General features: G+C 33.8%; 1 protein-coding gene across 13 annotated transcripts in view; it reads left to right on the top strand.

Annotated features, from left to right (window-relative positions):
* Window positions 1–15,278, top strand: part of NSD3 (nuclear receptor binding SET domain protein 3) — a 93,696-nt gene that overhangs the window by 43,215 nt on the left and 35,203 nt on the right. For 11 of the 13 annotated variants that reach the window (XM_039853775.1, XM_039853778.1, XM_039853782.1 and 8 more), the window contains 5 exons: window positions 2,588–2,742; window positions 4,244–4,759; window positions 6,423–6,549; window positions 10,259–10,359; window positions 12,431–12,476. In XM_039853775.1, coding sequence (XP_039709709.1) covers window positions 2,588–2,742; window positions 4,244–4,759; window positions 6,423–6,549; window positions 10,259–10,359; window positions 12,431–12,476 — 945 coding nt within the window. Of the gene's footprint in view, window positions 1–2,587; window positions 2,743–4,243; window positions 4,760–6,422; window positions 6,550–10,258; window positions 10,360–12,430; window positions 12,477–13,372; window positions 14,998–15,278 lie in introns of those variants that run through there. The other 2 variants (XM_039853783.1, XM_039853784.1) reach the window with 2 other exon arrangements.

The raw sequence follows: 15,278 nt of genomic DNA, 5'->3' as shown, positions 1-15,278 counted from the left end.
AAACAGATTATGTCCTATGTTCTTGCATCCCTGCTAGTCATTATCCTCTAAACTCACCTATGAGTTTAAGTTATATTTCTTTTTTTGTCCCTCAGAACTGTTGGACTTTTGATAAACTTTCTTTTGATAAACTTTTTGATAAACCTTTTCATTAATTATAATAGAATTTGTGTTTGGCTCTTCTCAGATTAGATGATATGGAAATCTGAGGTGTGTGTGTATGTTTCTCTCATAGGATATCAGCCATATAAAATTTTAATCTGGTTTCAAAATAATTTCTTAGATCATCCCCTGTTAATGTCTAATAAAATTAAAAATTTTCAAATCCAAGATATAATTGGTTTCAGATAACTAAGTTCAATTTAAGCCTAATACCACATTTTTCTAGTAGGGATCTGCTTGTTATCTTTTCCTAACTGAATTATCTTGGATTCCCCAAGACCTGTTTCTGCATTTCTCTATTACTTAAGACTTTTGTTCTAGAGCAGTGTTTTTCAAACTGTTTTGTAAAGGACTAGTTTTTATTCTTTAAAAAAAATTTCAGTCTACCATGGACCAATACTTCTGTCAAATAAAATAAAATTAACCATTAGAAGAATGAAAGGTCTCCCTTTCCAAAAAGAAAAAAAATACATAGTATAAGATCCCTGATCATGTATCTAGATGTCTTAACAACATCAAATTATCATAGGTTCTAAACGCTCACTCTTCTGTGATTATTTTGTCACAGACTGGCTTATTCTGGGAACTATACTTACTTTCAGAGTAGTATTACTGTAGAGCAACTTTTCAGATGTTTTGATCCTGGAACTACTTTTACTCTTAAAATTTGTGGACTCTTAAACTTTTGTTTACATGGTTTATACCTTTTACTATTTAATTTAGAAATTAAATCTAAGGAAATTTTAAAATTCTAGTTCATTTTAAAAGAACTCACTGTATGTTATCATTATATTCTTATGTAAAATAACTTTTTTTTCAAAAAAATTAGTGAGAAGAATGATACTGTTTTACATTGTAATAAATCTCTTTAATGTCTGGCTTAAGTGAATACACCAGATCCTTTTATCTGCTTCTACTTTTTAATCTGTTATGATTTGTTGTTTTGGTTAAAGTATATGAAATTAATCTGGCCTCACACAGATATGTAGTTAGAAAAGGGAAGAATATTTTAAGAGCCTTTTCAGATAATTGGGGGTATATTTCTTTGTTTTTACAGCAAAACTCAACAAGTAACGGGTTAATTGCAGTATGGAATTTGAAATCATGTCGATCAACTTTTTGTACTTTGTTACATTAAAATTCATTGGTTCTGTTTTGCACTTTGAATTGATCTTTTATTGTTCATGATTTTGTTAACATCATGCATTGGCCATTTAAAATATATTGATTTACCAAGTCATACATATCTTCCAAATGTTGAAACATTTCTTTATAGATATTTTTATAATCACATTAGTCAGTATCACCACTTACTTTGTCAGAAATTCTTGAAGTTATAAGACTTATCGATGCAGATACTAGTTTTCTTAATTCTAATTTTTTGCTTGAAAGATGAAATTTTATTATTGGCAACAAATGATGTCAGTTTTTTTGTGTGGTTTTTTTTTTAAAGTGACAAACTTGTTTTGTTCATTTTTCAGAAATATCTGCCAGATGCTCAAGATCAAATAACCATAGTTTTTCTGTCAGTTATTCTTTCAAGTAAAAAGGGTGTTCCATGAAAAAGTACCCAGTTCACCTTGCAGCAACTCAATCACACAAGTACTTTTCCACCAGATAACTTACGTCATACTTCTATCTGCAGAAGTGTTTTATGCATACTTCCCATTTTGTCACACAGAATATTAAAAACACATGTATTCAGAGGTTGAGATTTAGTAAAAATTAATTATATTTACTGTTTCATCAAGTGCATTAAGTAAAACTGACTTTTTTTTTTTAACTGCCAATATATGGCTGTGAAGAATATGACAGTTAGTTGATGTCACTCATTGCATTTATTTGTGCTAAGATGCGGCACTGTTACCCACCATTGCTCCTGCAGTTTTAAGTACAAATGTCAGCATAGTGAAGAAGACAAATAACATATTAGCGTTATATTGAAAATAGTTTTAACCTCATAAGATCCCTGAAAGAGTCCCACTGGCCTCTCCTCCACCCCAGCCCTGGCCTGTATACCACATTTTGATATACCTAGAAAAGCTATTTGACCAGCACTTGGCTTTTAAAAGTCCAAGAAAATATGTTATACATTTTTTAAGGACAAATTTATTTATACGCAGATTTGTTTGTATAAAAGTTTGAGGCAAGTAAAAATAAATTATATAACCAAGGTAACAAATCTGATAATTAGCAGAATTTCTGATTTTCTTTCTCTTAAAACTTGCTGAACTAATTTTAATCATTTGGTGTGATTTTTACAGTAACTATTAGTTGTATAATTGGTAGATGTTGGATTATATCTTTGGATAGTACAAAACACACAAATTCTAATACTAGGAAACCTGGCTTAGGTTCATGTTTTTGGCAAAGTATATGTGGATGTTTATGTTCTGAAATGGTTAATAAGCATTTTTACTTTTAGGTGCCCGGGAATATCACGTCCAGTTTTTTAGCAACCAGCCAGAGAGGGCATGGGTTCATGAAAAACGGGTACGAGAGTATAAAGGTCATAAACAGTATGAAGAATTACTGGCTGAGGCAACCAAACAAGCCAGTAATCACTCTGAGAAACAAAAGGTAACTGACAACAGGTTAACATTATCAATCAAATATGGTTTTTAAAGGACTTTATAATTTAGTAGAACTTTTTATACTTGAATTCAGACCATTGTTAGAATGATTTGTTAACTCCTCTAAGTCTAGTTTTAATAATTTAAGTGTATCCATAAGTTTTGTCATATAAACATTACCGTACTATTAAAAACTATATCTGCTTAATACAATGTTGGATTCTGCTTGAAATTGAATTAATGTGCATAAGTCTAGTAGATGCTAGTGAGATGTGGATTTTGCCAGGGATTTGTATTCTTTTTCCTATTTTGAGCATCTTTTCATAATTCTCCTTTACTCTTATTTAGCAAAAATTTTTATGAAAGTAGTTTTTAAAATATTTAGTGAGCACCTACTGTAAGACAGGCAGGCACTGTTTTAAGCATTTTATATATATTAATTCATTTATCTTCATAACAAGTGAGGTAGATACTGTTCTTGTTTCTACAGGTGAAGAAATTGAGGCACAGAAAGTTTAAGTAACTGGTTCAACCAGGGTCACACAAGTGACGGAACCAAGAAATATGTTTGATGTAGTGGTGGATATTTTAGAATTTTGACATGAACTCTTGATACTCTTGTCTGGTTGAGACTTTTAAACTCAACTAATTTTAGCGTGCGTCTCGCGATTCAGAAATTTGTTATATTTTTACACTTGGAAAGCTAAATTTAATCACAGGGTTTTGATTAATTTTATCAGACTTAACATTTTACAGATTTATATATCAGTGTTTGACATAAACTATACAATCTCAGAGTTTCATTAGCTAATTTCTGGCTACCTCAGTCTAACCCCCTGGATAATTTCTAATTGCTGTGGTCATCTCACATACCTTTATATAAAATTTTCTTATCTGTCTTGGCAATCATAAATTTTGTGATCATCTCTGGACATAGAGACCTATGAAGACTATAATTCAGGTTTATTTTTTTCTGTCATGCATTCCTGCTTTGCTTTGTCTTGTCAATTTATATTTGTTCTTCGGGGCTCTCTCCTTTCTCTTAATTCTGCCCCTGTTTGCATTATACTACAAACTAGCAGAACAATGCTGAAAACATTGTTAGCTTTGTGATCTCTGTAGCACCCTGGAGCTTTAGGGTATCATTCTTAACCTTAGTGTTTTACTGGCGGCCGAAAGCAATCATTTCTGTAATCTTTCTTTTCTTTGTCTTTATTACTGCTAGTTTTTTATGAATATGATGTAAGAAGGCCAACTCCTTCTTTAAGGAACTTGTCCAGCAGAGTGGTCAACAAAAGATGTATTAAAGAGTAGACCTTCGTGTCATCTGATAGTAATACTGATTTATCAAAGTTATGGAGTTAAAACATTTCATTTATTTGACTGAAGAATTCAAAGATATTTATGTATACCTGGAAAGATGATAGGTTCACATGGGAAATACTATTTGTTGAAAGGTACTTGTTAGATTAAAGTGTGTCCAGTAAAGCCTGTATCTCTTTTTAAAGATTCGGAAACCTCGACCACAGAGAGAACGTGCTCAATGGGATATTGGCATTGCCCATGCCGAGAAAGCGTTGAAAATGACCCGAGAAGAAAGAATAGAACAGTATACTTTTATCTATATTGATAAACAGCCTGAAGAGGCTTTATCCCAAGCAAAAAAGAACGTTGCCTCCAAAACTGAAGTTAAAAAAACCCGGAGACCAAGATCAGTGCTGAATACTCAGACAGAACAGACCAATGCAGGTGAGGTGGCCTCCTCACTATCAAGTACTGAAAATCGGAGGCATAGCCAAAGGCGGCACACGAGTGCTGAAGAGGAAGAACCACCTCCTGTTAAAATCGCCTGGAAAACAGCAGCAGCAAGGAAATCCTTACCAGCTTCCATTACAATGCACAAAGGGAGCCTGGATTTGCAGAAGTGTAATATGTCTCCAGTTGTGAAAATTGAACAAGTGTTTGCTCTTCAGAATGCTACAGGAGATGGGAAATTTATTGATCAATTTGTTTATTCAACGAAGGTACCTCCTTTTTTCATGGGTTTTTTTTTTGAAACAATATTTAATAAGTGGTCAACCTTGGCATTTAAAAAAACACAAGGTCATAATTTAAATACCCTTATTATCCACCGCATTTGAAATATACAGCCAGTTTACTGTTTAAGATGGGGCAAAAAAAGACAGGCAAAAAGACTTTGTTTTCCTTCTTTTTTTCCTCTCTTTTGTAATAGCCCCATCTGTACTAGATTAATCCTGAGCTGTGCAGCCAAAATTGAACCTAGCTCCCTAAAGTCATGGGGAAAAAGTGGGCACTTTGCCTATTTCTATTTTGTATAGTTAGTATTTCTTAGTTGAAAAATGTGCTTATTAAATCATTTTTGTCAGTTATCTGAATTAACCATTGTAGTAATTATACCTGCCGATCTGTTTAGTTGCATCAGAAATTTTGTTAGGCTTAGGTAGGCTTGGGATAGCTAATGTATTTTAGAGAAATACCAGAACTGTGTTAGTTCTTTAACAGTTAACTGTGGTGATAGCTTTGGTATGGGGTGAAAATAACCTTTTCAAACAACATCTCTGTCAGCCAGCCCTTGGCCTCCATTTAGGGCACTTATATTTTAGTTTGAAAACTTTAGAACTCTCATAATGTTTATAATATTTATTCTGTGGATTTCTTCACTACTCCTCTTGCCCCCACCCAATACCACAATTGTGGGCTTATGAATTCAATTTAGTGGTACCTCATGGACGTGTACTTTTAAAGAATTCTATATTTCCTACCATTGTCATGTGCACATTAAAATGTAAATGTAGCTGTGCCTTATTAGTAATATATTTTCCTAGAGAGAAGTGTAAGGGCCCTTTTTTAACCTGTTTCTGCCTATAGGTTCAACTGATTTCATTAAGACTAAGCTACTTGGAAAAACTTTAGTTACAGTCCCCACTTGGTTCTGCTGATAACTTCAAATAGCAAATGAATATATCATTTTTAATGCAAATTGGCTCCATTCTTGGAGCTAGTTTTTACCTACTTTTAGATGCACAAATCAAACTTTTGTCACCCCCTCTTCAAAGAGTACTATTTAAATGAAATTTGAAATAAAACCAACCTTTTATAAATGAAGGCTTTAAAAATACTTTTATAAGTCACTTTATTTTATTGCATTATAAATACTTCAAATGAGACAGAATTGTAATTGTACCTGCTTTCTGTCTGCTCCAAATTGTTTATTGGGTATACATTTTGGTCACCATGAATGGCATATTTCTGTACCTATGGATGTTTTTATCTTTCAGGATGTGTTGACATTTTTATCTATGTAGTAGAGTACTTTACCAAATGAAAATGACTAGAGTTCTCTTACTGAGGTATGAATAAAATGAGAGACTATTCAGACCAGAAAATGCTTTGTTTTTTGAGAGAAAATTACTTGATACACGTTCATTTTTTAGTGATATTCATCATCTAGACTTAGACAAATGCTTTTTTTTCTGCAGAATCTCATTGTACATTTTGGAATATATCCTGATGACTTAATAAAGTTGTTCTGATAATGGCTAAGATAATTAACTGCAATCAAGACCATATAAAATTCAAGCAAATTATAGACTTAAACTTCTTTATAAGCCAATGATACCATTGCCTGGTAATCAGCCTGTTTTTTTCATTTGCATTATTTTGAAGGGAATTGGTAACAAAACAGAAATAAGTGTGAGGGGACAAGACAGACTTATAATTTCTACACCAAACCAGAGAAATGAAAAGGCAACTCAGAATATATCATCTCCTGAAGCAACATCTGGTTCTGCAGGTAGGTATAAATGTGGCGTATGAAGATCCATTTTGAGGTTATAGTTCTGTTCTGCTATAACATGGTAGCTATGTTCCTAAGAAACTTTTAGTTATCAAAATCAAATTATGTTTTAAAAAATCAAACTATAAAAGCAGTTATTTCAATAGGAAAGAATGGTTTAGGGGCTAGAGAGCTTATTCATAGTAACAGTTATTCTTCCTATAGGAATTTACATAATAGTGTTTCATAATTAAAAGAGTATAGTTATAAAATCTACACATAGCTTAGATGTACCTTTTGATTATCTCTCTTTGCATGAGAATAATAGCTTTACATTTGCAACACTATTAACACATTCTTGCGGTTTCCTTCTTTATCCCCTATTAGAAACAACTTGGCAAATGCCCATGCTCTTTTCGTTACTCTTAGTTGTGCTTGATCTTAGTAGCTGAGAGGCCTAGGGTCTAACCCTCCTATTATAATCTGTTCTCTGATGAACAGATACCATGAATTGAAAATCTTATTATTCTTGCTAATAAGAGAAATGCCTGTATTCAGTAAGATCATACCTTTGGAATAGTCAAAGTAATTTTTATTAAGAGACTGACTTACTAAGGATCTTATAGTTTAACTGAGTGTCTGGTACGTTTGGTTTATATAACAGTATCACTGCTTCATACAGCCATCAAGAAAAGAGTTAGATATCAAACTAGCTTGGTCATTTGGAATCTTAATTTAGGGGAAAGAAGTTTGTTTCACTTTGCTCTTCTAAAATTTTTTTGGAATCTAAGAAATGACCAAATAATTTTCTAGAAGGATTTAAAGTCTTAAGACCCGAAGAAGTAATCTTGAATCATTAGTAACTCAGGCAAACCTGTAATCAAGTGGCACTAAGGAGTAAATATTTTTGTAAGGGAAATTTTGAATAAGATTCTTATTCTGAAATCTAATTATTGTTCAGGAAAGAACTGGGGCTAGCTTTTTTTAAAAAAAGGGATGGGGCCACAGGACAGGGAGAGGTGGTAGCAGAGGAGATGGGGAGTATAATGGAGGGGCGTATTAAACAGTATGTCTTTATTCAAAATCAAAATTGAGTTGAGAAGGGAAGCACATTAAAGGAGGGAGTAGCAAAGTCCAGAATCAGACTTGCAACTTGTATCATTTCAAAATACCATATGAAAAAAAACGAAATTATAATGTTGAAGGAATGAATAGATGGACTTAGGAGGTTTTGTATTCATTATCCATAATTGAACATTTTTGTTCCCTTCTTTGAATATTAAAAGAATCTTTTGGCCTCTGCTCTCCATAGTCAGGTATGTCCGTTTTGTTATCTTTACACTAAACTCTTGGTAATTTATCTGATTTTAAATGTGATACATAAGCTAGGAAGATATTTATTTAAACATCTATATTCTCCTAATTAGGGAGAAAGTAAATTCTTCATATAATATTAGATTGATCTTAAATATTATTCTTTTATTTTTAATAGAGCTGGTTATGTCCTTCCCCTCAGCTACTGAATATTTTATTTTCATGTAGTCTTTTCATTGTAAGACTTAAGTTCTGCTATGAATTATTTTTTCTTTACTTTTTAAAGAGCAAGGTTACAATTTTTTACAACTGGACAAAGCTCAGTTCCTTCCTTAGGCAGGCACATATAATTAGGTTGTAAATTAATGTTAGACTCTTAATATGGGGATGGGTGTTCCAAACCTTTGACCTTGGTTTAAATTTGGTTACCAGCTGTGGCTGATAAGCATATTTTGTTTTAAATGACCATTTTGCTCGTTGTGAAAATAACTTCAGTACAGGCATACCTCGTTTTATTGCACTTTCACAGATGTTGCATTTTTTTCCAAATTGAAGTTGAGATTCTCCACCAGCAAAAAGATTACTTACTTTATTACGATACTCACTTTATTGTGGTGGTCTGGAACTGAACCGCAATATCTCTGAGGTATGTCTGTATTTGAAAAGTCGGAAAAGAGATTTGATCTCCCTTCAGAAACTAATTACATCATTATCTTAGTTGGTGTTAACTTCTTAAGGGGAATTCTTGAGCCTATTCCTAGTAAACTTAGGGATACAAAGACTGTGTGGCACTCTTACATTTTTATGGTTTACAGAATTGTATTTGCATTTATACTAGATTTCTAAGCTATTTTTTAAATCTAGAGATGCTTACCTCTTCTCTCTTAGAACATAAATGTAATAGCTTTTAGCGGTTGTAAATTTAGTAGAATTTATGTGTTCTTCTGGTAGCTTTTAGAATAATTTTAAGAAGTCATGTTGCCTTATCCTATGTAAGACAGTGGATCAGATATTATCTGTACTTGATGGAACAATTACGTAGTCATCCTCATAACAAATAAAGATTTTTTGTTTGTTTTAAGCAGTTCTATTTTCATTTTGTTCTGCCCTGGTAGGTACTTGAATATTGATGATCATACCAAACTATCGATCTCTGGGATAGTCAGGTGTCTCTGGGAGTAGGGTGTCTATTGGTAAAAATTTTCATAAGTGTAAGGAGAAGAGTAAGTAAAAGAAGGAGCTAGCACCTTCATTTGTGACTTCCCTGCTAGAAATCAATTAACTACAGCTCAGAAACAATATGTTACTATCTAACTACCTACTCCTTCCCCAAAACAAAAGTAATGGAATCCTTTGTTTTGGCCTTGAACTAAGGTGAGGGAAGCCATTTACACATAGACAAGAACAATAAAAGCAAATAATAATATATAGGAGCTCTGAAGGCTTTATTGAAGTAGCTTCTGCCTGATTTTATAGGAGGTCTTAGCAGCTTTCTCCTATGACAAGTGAAAGGTGATTATTATCTAGGAAGGACCATTTAGGTGGTCTAAGCACTGAAAAGATGGATAATAGCTACACTGAAGGTATCATTCCTTCTCAGGGTCACAGAATGAAATCATTCCTGACTTAGTGTTTTTTCAAGTTGTGGTCTTCAATCTAAGTTTTATCCTTTCCAAATTGGGGTCCATGAGTTTTCTTCTGTTTACTTTCAAAGAGTTTTACTGCTTAAAAATCTTAATAGTTTCTTGTTTTACTGTTTAACATGAAAAGCTTGATAATTTGTTTCAACTAGTTTTCCATGACTAATTATTTCTAAAGTATAGCAAATTCCTTGATACAATTTAGTGATTCAGTTTTTGTCAACGTTTTTGTCTTTCCTGCCTTTTTCCTTTTTGTCATTAATAATAGAACAATAACAAAACTTGTATAAGCGCAGCAAGCACTGTTAAGCATTTTACACATAGAATTAATTTAATTCATTTGTTAAAATGCAAAATATATAGTACTGATTGAATTTTTAACTAATAATTCCTAATGTCAGCTGAAAATAGTCGTTTTCATCTATTCCCTCAATCTCTTCATCCCTCAATTATAGTTACCTAAATGTGTTTATTTGCCTTTAAAACCATTCTCTGCTATTTGAGATTGACTTCATAATTTTTAAAAAAGCAGTTCCTTTTCATCTATATAATTTAGAGTCCTTTATGAATCTCAGTCTCAGCCTATCAGTCTTTATAATTTGATCTATAAAAATTTTTGTGCTCCCAATTATGTAATAGCTTTTTAGTGATTTATAGTTAAAAGACCAAAAGTAATAAGAAAAGCACAGGATTTGGTCAGATCTTAATTACATAAATGTTAAGGCATCCTTGAATGAATTTTCATTCATTGGTTTGTTTAAATCATCTCTTAGGCTCAATAGAAAAAAAGCAACAGAGAAGATCAATTAGAACTCGTTCCGAATCAGAGAAATCCACTGAGGTTGTGCCAAAGAAGAAGATCAAAAAGGAGCAGGTTGGCTTCCTACATGTAGAGAGTTAAAACATTGTATTTGTAAATGTTGTGGTTTATACTGGTATCTTAAAAGAAAGAGAAACATTCCCCAAACTGGGTTTCCTTTCTGGACTATCCTATGCTTCTGTCCTGGTGAATTCCAATACCCAATTCTAATCCAACCATCCTGTGATTCTGCTTCAGGCATTTTCATAGAAAACAGTCAGGCTTCAGGAGATGAGAAGCCAGTGGTGCAAGACTCTTAAAGCATTCCTCACATTTATTTTGAAATTTATGTTATAAGCAAAATGATTTCATGTTTTCATGATTTTTATTTGGAACCATCATTGAGTCCCCTCCCCCCTTTTTTAATTTTGATTTTTGGTTTAAGCTGCTGGTATGTATTGTTTTTATTTTTAAAACAAATCAAATTAACTATAAGAATTATATTTAAGAAACAGATAATCAGATGATCTGGGTTTTCTGTTGATATCACAGATTTTTTGGAATGTTATTTTCCCAGTGGAATGGCACTCACCTGTTATTGGGTTATCAGATAAACACTAAGTAAAAAAAGGGGGGTGGGGCATTTTGACTGAGAGGTTTTAAACTAGTGTAATCAGTATAGTAATAGTCATATTAAATTCCCTTTTCAAGGAAATTTTTAGAAATCATACTCCTTTTAAACTCAAAATCAGAAATTTTCTTAATTTTTTAAACAGCCTAGGCAGCTGCTATTAAAAAGAATTCTGAATGGTATTAGTTCCAATAAGTATTTTTTAAACTACTTAATATAGAAAAGTGTGAACTTTTCTATTTTTCTTTCATAATTTTAAACTTCCAAACTTAAAAGGTGACTTTGTGGGTGCTCTGTGGTATCATCAAGCATGTAAAACAATTTTCCTGGGAATATTTAACTAAAATTTAAATAATATACTAATTTATCATTCATTTGTCATAATTAACTTTCATACTTAGGAAATTATATTCCAAAAAATCTAAGCTCTTGCAAATCTATAGTATTCATTACCAAAATGAAGTTGTGATTTTACCAGTTGGTTCCCAAATTCAGTCTGTGACTAGTCAGTTTAAAATTAATAAGCAGAATGAGTGCAAAATGGGACAAATTGTTAATACCACTGTGTTGCAGTTAGTAGTAGAACAATACCAGTGATTGTTTAGAAGATTTTATATTTGTATTACTAATTGTATCTTATAAAAGCGCTTCTGTTGTATGTTTTTTTACCTGTTGTAAAAAAAAATAAAAAATTTTTTTAAAAAGTTTAGAACAATCCTTAAATATTTACAAAATGTGTTTCAACATGCATATTTCACTACATCTTATACATAAAATTCAGTTCATAGCTTAAACAGGAACTCCTCCAAACAATCTTTTCTTTAATTCCAATGGTTCAATCCTCAGATTACCACGTGTTTTACATATACATTGGCAGAATAACTTCTGATCTCGCTCTCCTAATGTAGGATCAAGACACTGTTCATAAGACACTCAAGAAAGTGCTTTTGCAATATCACAAACTTATTTTCTTAAGTTTGTACTAGCAGCAAAAGTATTGAGCTTCCAGCTGTATGAAGCCCTGTAGCACTCTCTACAGAGAGGGTCCTGATTCCCAGCAACTTAGCTGTGAGTGCAGGCGCGGAAGGGTCTTAAAGTGGCGTGAGTTACATTAACCTGAGTATCATAGTAAGTAAAAATTTATCCTAACGTCTTTGGGGCGGGAGGGGTTTATAGCAACATTGGGGCTGGTTGCAGAAACAACCCCTCTCTTGCCTCCCAGACACTGAGGAAAGCATTCTTGTTCTCTTCATCTACCAAGGGAATGGTGGGAAAAGTCTTTGATAGCAAGCATGTGGCTGTGTGTTGTCACTTTGTATTCAGCACAGGCAGCTAGGATTTAAACCCTCCCTGACTTGGAGACAGAGAACTTTACCCAGAATATGGGACTGAGTTCAGATTTCAGATACATTAATCACTCATCATTAGATTGATGGAAGTACTATTTTTTTTCCCCTCTGTTAATTAAAAGTGAAAAAAGTTCTTTGTTAATGCTGTATTTTTCTGTCTAAACAGGTTGAAACAGTTCCACAGGCTACAGTGAAGACTGGATTACAGAAAGGTGAGTTATTATAATGTTGCTTTACATTTCCTGATTAAAACCAATTTTAAAGAATTTTTGTACTTCATGTATTTTTGTTTGTCTCTGTAAATCATTGTTGTTGCTCTTCAGTCAATTTGTGTGAAACTGAAGTATTCTTTGGTGTGTGTGTGTGTGTGTGCGTGCGTGTACGTGCACGTGTGGCTTTTAGAGTTGATCTTATTCTGTACTTCCATGTGAAAAGTTTATTTGTTTTAGTAAATTGGAGAACACCATGTAGACTTAATACTGTTTCCAACTTTTCTTCATAAGATTCTGGGGTTTCACTGGTTTATAAACTAGGGATGTGACGAATCCACTTTTTTTGGTATTCGACTGAATACCGAATAGTAGCTGTTAATGTTTGTCAAACATGGACTATGACAAATCAGACAAGACAACATGATTGAAAAAAAATCTTTCCACATTTATTTTTACAGTGCTGTAAAATCTTTTTGTAAATTAAAATGATTCATAGCATATTTATGGCCATTATTAGATGACCTTATGCAAATCTATTTGAGATATGCACAAAGTTTAAGAAACCTTAAACTTATATCTGTATTTTCTGTGTGCAATTTGACTACAGTAGTAGTCAAACTTCATAGCATGATTCGTGCGTTTTTGGTGAGATCATTCAGACTGTATTTAATACTTGTAGTTTACTCTGGGCAAATTGCATTATTTTAAAAAAAAAAAAAACACCAGCCTCTCTGCATTCTCGGGGAGAAGTCTGCAGCGATGGTCTCCGTGGAGATCCTCAGCAGAACTGAACAGCCTCTCGGAGGGAACACTGCTTGGCGGAGCTCCAAGAAAAGACATCGCGATCGCTGGGAGATTAGGAGGCCTGATTGCGTTGTGTTTCCACCATTCCACAGGGTCGGCGGACCGGGGAGTGCAGGGCTCTGTCAGATTCAGTGACAGCTCCGTCTCCGCAGCGATTGAGGAAACTGTGGACTGAGATTCCTGTACAATTTCATCCCAGAAACTCCAGACTTGTAGTCTCCATGCAAGATTTCTTTGTCGGCGGCTTGATAAACAGTTTCTTTGTTTTCAATTTTGATTTTGCCAATCATCATTATTGGCATTTTCGTGCCTGTTTTCTTCTTCAAGACTCTGAACAATTGCTTTAACATTCAAATGATTTTTTTTGGTCTGAGCTGGATGGGTACAGCCTAAATCATGGGTCCAGCCTAAAAACCACCGTTTAACTTACACTGATCGATTTCAACATGGACTGTTTTTGGGTTTTTTTTTGTTTGTTTTTAAATAAAGCATCATTAATGCACATCTGCAGGGTTTTGCCAAACAGCCCAAACTGTATACATTACAATCGTTTAAAGCTCTTTTTTTTTTTTTTAAATATTAGTGCCGTTATCATGGAGAACAGCATGGCAGCTGTCTTTGGCAGTCTGTCATTTTTCTAGCATTTTAAGAAACTCATCGGAAATGGCGGTACCTGTGTTTCCCTACGAAAGCCTCTCAGTACAGCACTCCTGTTCCTCTGTTAAAACTCCTTGTTAATCCAGTGATCTTTTAGGCCAAGGAAATATTTTGTGGTGGTGTTCTGGGTCCATACACCAGCAATGAAGGAGATAGATTTGTGTACTTGTGTTTTTTAATCAGCGTTAACACGGGCAGGCACCCTCATTTATAGATGTAAGGAAACATTCAGTGAAAAACTGATAGAATGGGATGTGATAACGAGGTTCCAGTAATCTGAGCAGTCTAAAGAGACCCACATCCTCCACCACAGAACATGGCTATATACCAAGTGCTACTCTCACTCAGCCTGTTGCGGATCTTCATGGCCTCAGGAGACTTGTTTCTCCATGGTCTCTTCTGGACTGCACACTTCCACCATAGCTTGCTGGGCTGATCTAGATGTCTGTTTGTTATATGGAAATTTTGGGGGAAAAATCCAAAACACAAACTGTGGGTTGAAATATTAACCGTCTCCTTGGTTCCTTGGTATTCACCGTGCCTGATCTGCACATTTCATCGTGGCTGTTTCTGTATAGCCTATACTGCGTTAGCCCAAGAGATTGTTGCTTTGTAACTTTTTGCACTATTGTTTTGGCTGGATTTGTATTACACACAATTTTAAAAAAATTCCACACTATTCTCTGCCTTTTTTTTTTTTTTTATTTATTTCTTCCCGCACAAATTCCACATAGAGGCCTCTCATCCAGCTCTTCGTGATTTGGCTGCACTTGAACATTGATTGTTTACAACCCTCAGCAATGTGCCTCCTAAATGGCATGACATATGTAGATGTGCTGCAGCACTTGTTAATGGTCACAATAAATGACACTTCACCAAGGAAGTCTCAAATGAACAATTATGAACATCCAAAATTTATTTGGGGGGCAATAATCAACTAAATTTCAAAATTCGGGGGAAAATGGCACTATCCGTGTACGAATCGAATACAAATCAAAGATTTGTCACATCCCTAATAAAAACAAGATGGAGATGTCTCTGCAACCATATTTGTAAGCTACACAGTGTGTTGGGTTTTATGTCTTCCCCCCTCCAAATTGAATGGTTCTTCGGATTGCTCCAAATAAATCAGCTATCCTATAGTTTTGATAGAATTGTTTTTTAGGTTGGAGCTTGGGCTCTGTTGACTGAAAATAGCTTTAGAGCAGGAGCACTGAGTTAAATGTTTTAATAGAGCAGTTGTAAATTAAATCACTATCAGGAAGGTCAGAAGCTTATGAAGTTTCGACTCGTGACTTCAGTGTTACAAAAAGAGTTGTGCTTTTTTCACACTGCAGACGA

The sequence above is a fragment of the Pteropus medius genome, unplaced genomic scaffold (genome assembly GCF_902729225.1).
Source record: "Pteropus medius unplaced genomic scaffold, Ma_sr-lr_union100, whole genome shotgun sequence".
Classification (NCBI taxonomy): Eukaryota; Metazoa; Chordata; class Mammalia; order Chiroptera; family Pteropodidae; genus Pteropus; species Pteropus medius.
This window is presented reverse-complemented; position numbering and strand designations above follow the sequence as displayed.